Raw genomic sequence first — 4,291 nt, forward strand, 5'->3', positions numbered from 1 at the left:
TTATTATTACTACTCTTGTCACGATAACTGATAACTTTAGTTGCATTTCTACTACATTACAAAAAAAAATTATCCTGATATACATTCACTAACAGGAGTATAGCAGGGTACTGAAATGGATTTGTTTTTGTTTTTTTCGAAGTTAAAATTTTTTACAAAACTCAGATGGAACAGTGAGAAAATAGTTAATTATTGTAAATAATAATCGAATGTAAAAATGCCAATTCTTACATCCAATAAAAGCACTTTATTCTAGTTCGATTTGAACGAATCACATTACAAAACTGCACCATTTACAACCAATTAAACAATTATTACAGGTGATAAAATCTTTGTTCATTTGCACTTGAGCACACACTTTCAAAGACAAATTCACCAATCACCAATTGCTAAATTTTTTTTCACATCCTTCATTTTCGAAAAATGGGTGGTAGGGTATAAAACGAGCCGTGATTCTAATGTCAACCCCAAATACTCACCGAAAACTCTGAGGTCCCCAAGTGATTATCGAGCCTTCAGATTTCAGGCTCAAAATTCTACGAAATAATGTGTTTTTATACATTTATACTTGACTAAATAATAGACGTATACTCATTTGTGATTAGCTTTGTTTAATTTGCTCGAAATTCTAATGGAGAGCTATGACCTATAAGGTGGTAACCATGTTAAGATTGGAGCAACCAACACATGGTAACATTGTCCATTGGTTTTAGTTTATTTAGAGTTGATTAAAAGTGTCATTGAGGATTATTGTTCTAAAGATATAGTACTGTCTTATTGACCAGAATGTTCGAGGTAAAATTAGTAGATTATATTGTTAAAGGGTCTTAGGCTAGGATAAAACAAATGTTCAATAATATCTGATTTCCGATAACTTTCCATTTGATACTATTTATTAGTGAAAACTGTTGTCAAACTAAACAATTCTTTGATTTCACTTGGTATTGTTTGGTTGAATCTTCCCATTCACGTTTGGGACTGCAATTGATCAGTCTTTTATTGGCCATATGTGCATATTGTGTGTATTGCCATGACATAACCCTAATTCACTAGCATCATAAGGAAAGATGCATTGTGGATGGTAGTGGAATCCAGGACACGCGTTTCAACTCTGAGATGCAGGTACATCCAGTTAACGAGTCCCAAATAGGATGAAACGCGCGTCCTGTATTCCACTGCTAGTCACTATCCATCTTAAACAAATGTTTATTTAAACATATATAGATAAACCTCATAAACTGTTGTAATTACTATACTTCTACTGTAAACCGATGTCTCTTCTCGATTTGGTTACTCAAAGCATTCTTCAAATTTATTTCCATTTCATTTAATATTGCACTTTGAGGCAATTGGTGTTTAAAATTACATAACACAAGCTCAATCGATATCACTTGATGAAAACTCACACTTTTTATTCATGTTTGTTCAATGTTCAATTACACTATTAAGATCCATCATAATTGAATTAACAAGTTAACGAATTATGTACATTTTCAAGTGTATTTACTTCATAATTCGATACAAATAATGATGAATAGCTTTTCATTGATGGGCACCTTTTTGTTCTTGTTGCTGTTGTCGCTGACATAATTCACCAATGAAATTAGGGAAAGTTTATTTATTTATTTACAATTTGTGTACAATATTCTATTTATTTATTGCATCATTCAAAATGTGTACTTCTTTCAATGACATAATATTTACCATTGAATATACATAAATTACAATAGATGTGTGTAAATAAGAGAAAATTTATAAATAGTGAAAACTGATTACATCATACATATTAGAGTGTATAAACATTTTTCCTATTTGACTATTGTTTTATCATTTATCCCATTTCTTTAAAAACAACCCCCCCCCTAGCAACTTAATCCAAATGAAAACATTTTGGATAAAACATCAGCAAACAATTTCAATAAATCTTATCATATTTTGTTTTTTAATCTATAAAATGGCAGAATCATTATTACAATATGGTAATCGTATTTATATTTATACAAATGTATGTAAAGGATTAATAAGTCAATTGAATGGATCATTTTATCAATTATGTCAATATCATATACATGATTATAAACAATATAAAACTGTCGGTGATGATAATCCTGTTAGTATCAATAGTTCAGCTATTGATAATGTAACCGATGATTTACAAAAGCAGAATAGAATGAATCATTTAAGAAACATGAATGATTCTGTTCAATCTGATATACATTCTATTCAAATTGATATACAAAAACTTTCTGGATGGTATTTATTACTTTATCGTCTTTTAGCAAATATACCAGCTATGTTAACATGTTTATTATATGGTTTATTAATGAATAGAATAAGTCAAAATTATATTATGTTAATCCCATGTTTAGGATCTATTCTATCATGTGGATTATTCCTAGTTAGTTTATTACCAAATTTAAGATTGTTACCAGATTCAATAATATTCATATTAGTTGGTGCTACAATATATGGATTATGTGGAAAAAGTAATGCAATTAGTTTATGTGTTAATAGTTATATAATACAAAATAGTACTATAAAAAAACGTACATATATGATTGGACGTTTATTAGGTGTAAATTTTTTTGGTTTAGCACTTGGTTCATTATTACTTGGTATATTTTATCGATTTTTAAATTATTCTATAATGATTATATTTGTAATCATTGGAAATTTATTGGTGATGATAATTTTATTCATTTTAATAAAAAATTCTAAAAAATGTTTATTAAATTCTTTGTCATATTCAATAGAAGACATTGTAAATCAATTTGATAGACCACATGTCAAACAGAAAGATCTTAACCATAACGATACTACTACTAATACTACTACTACTACTAATACTACTACCACTACTGCTATCACTACTGCTACCACTACTACTAATACTACTACTAATAATAATAATGAAACCAGCTTTACAAATATATTTATATACAAAGAACATAAAACCTATTATCAGAATATCATTGCTTATTTATTAAAACCTTTATTGATTATTAAATCATCTTATCGATTTCTATTTAATAAACAATCAAATAATAAACATATTTATTTATTATTCATATTAATGACTATATTCATTAAACAAATTAGTAAATCTGGTGAACAAGATATTATTTTATTATATTTATTAAATCAATCTAACTTATTATGGAATACAGAATTATATGCTTATTATATAACATGTTATTATACATTAATGTTTATACAATTAATGATATTATTACCAATAATAGAAAAAAAATGTTTATTAAATGATTTCACCTTAATTCTGATTGGTTTATTTACAGAAATGATACGTTTATTGATTATTGGTTTATTGAATTATAATAAATTATTAATATTTTTAAGTGCTATTATTGGTTCACCAGCATGTTTTATTATCACTTGTACAAAATCAATAATTAGTAAATTAATCAATAATAATAATAATAATGAATTAAATAAATATTTTTCAATTATATCTATATTAGAAATTATATCTAATTTTATTGGTAGTTTATTATTTACCATTATTTATAATAAATCAATAAATTATTATTCATCATTAATATTCATATTAGATGCCTGTTTAAATATACCAATTATTATTATATTTATATGGTTAAGATATAAATTAAATAAATATATATAAATTATTTTTTATTATTATTATTATATAATTACCATGGTAATGATAATAGAAAAAGTAAAAAAAGAAAAAGGAAAAAAGAAAAAAGAAAAAAAAACTTGGGGCCATCATCATTATCACTACCATCATCACTATCATAATTATCGTTTATTATTATATAATTATCATTGTGATAATGATAGAAAAAGAGTAAAAAATAAAGGAAATAATATAAAATGGATAATAGTTTATCAAATTTATTGATTATGATCAAATTTATAATAAGAAAAAGAAGAACTTGGGGCCATCATCATCATAACTACCATCATCACCATCATCATCATCATTTATCATTATATCATCATAATCGTAATGATAGCAAAAAAAAGAAAAAGAAAGAAAAAGAAATAATAAAAAAGGAATAATAGTTAATCAAAGTTATAATAAGAAAAAAAAGACAAAAAACTTGGGGCCATCATCACCATGGTCATTAATGCTTGTAACTAATAGAATTGTAATACTTCTTAGTAACTATATAAATATTTATCATATTTGTAATGAGTAACAGAAAACTTATTTAATATATAAAAACAATAATATGAAATAACCATTGTATATTTTACACTTTTAATTATTTAAAATAGAAAAATACACTTCAACTTCTTTTCTTTCTCT

General features: G+C 25.2%; 1 protein-coding gene across 1 annotated transcript; it reads left to right on the forward strand.

Moving 5' to 3' along the window:
* Positions 1-1,954: 1,954 nt before the first annotated feature.
* On the forward strand, positions 1,955-3,640 carry Smp_108610 (hypothetical protein; the record flags this gene model as incomplete). The annotated part of the gene is made up of 1 exon (XM_018797170.1): positions 1,955-3,640. One exon carries the CDS (start codon positions 1,955-1,957, stop codon positions 3,638-3,640), a length of 1,686 nt encoding a protein of 561 aa, XP_018652238.1.
* Between the last annotated feature and the right edge of the window lie 651 nt (positions 3,641-4,291).

This window comes from Schistosoma mansoni, chromosome 4, assembly GCF_000237925.1.
Source record: "Schistosoma mansoni strain Puerto Rico chromosome 4, complete genome".
Lineage (NCBI taxonomy): Eukaryota > Metazoa > Platyhelminthes > Trematoda > Strigeidida > Schistosomatidae > Schistosoma > Schistosoma mansoni.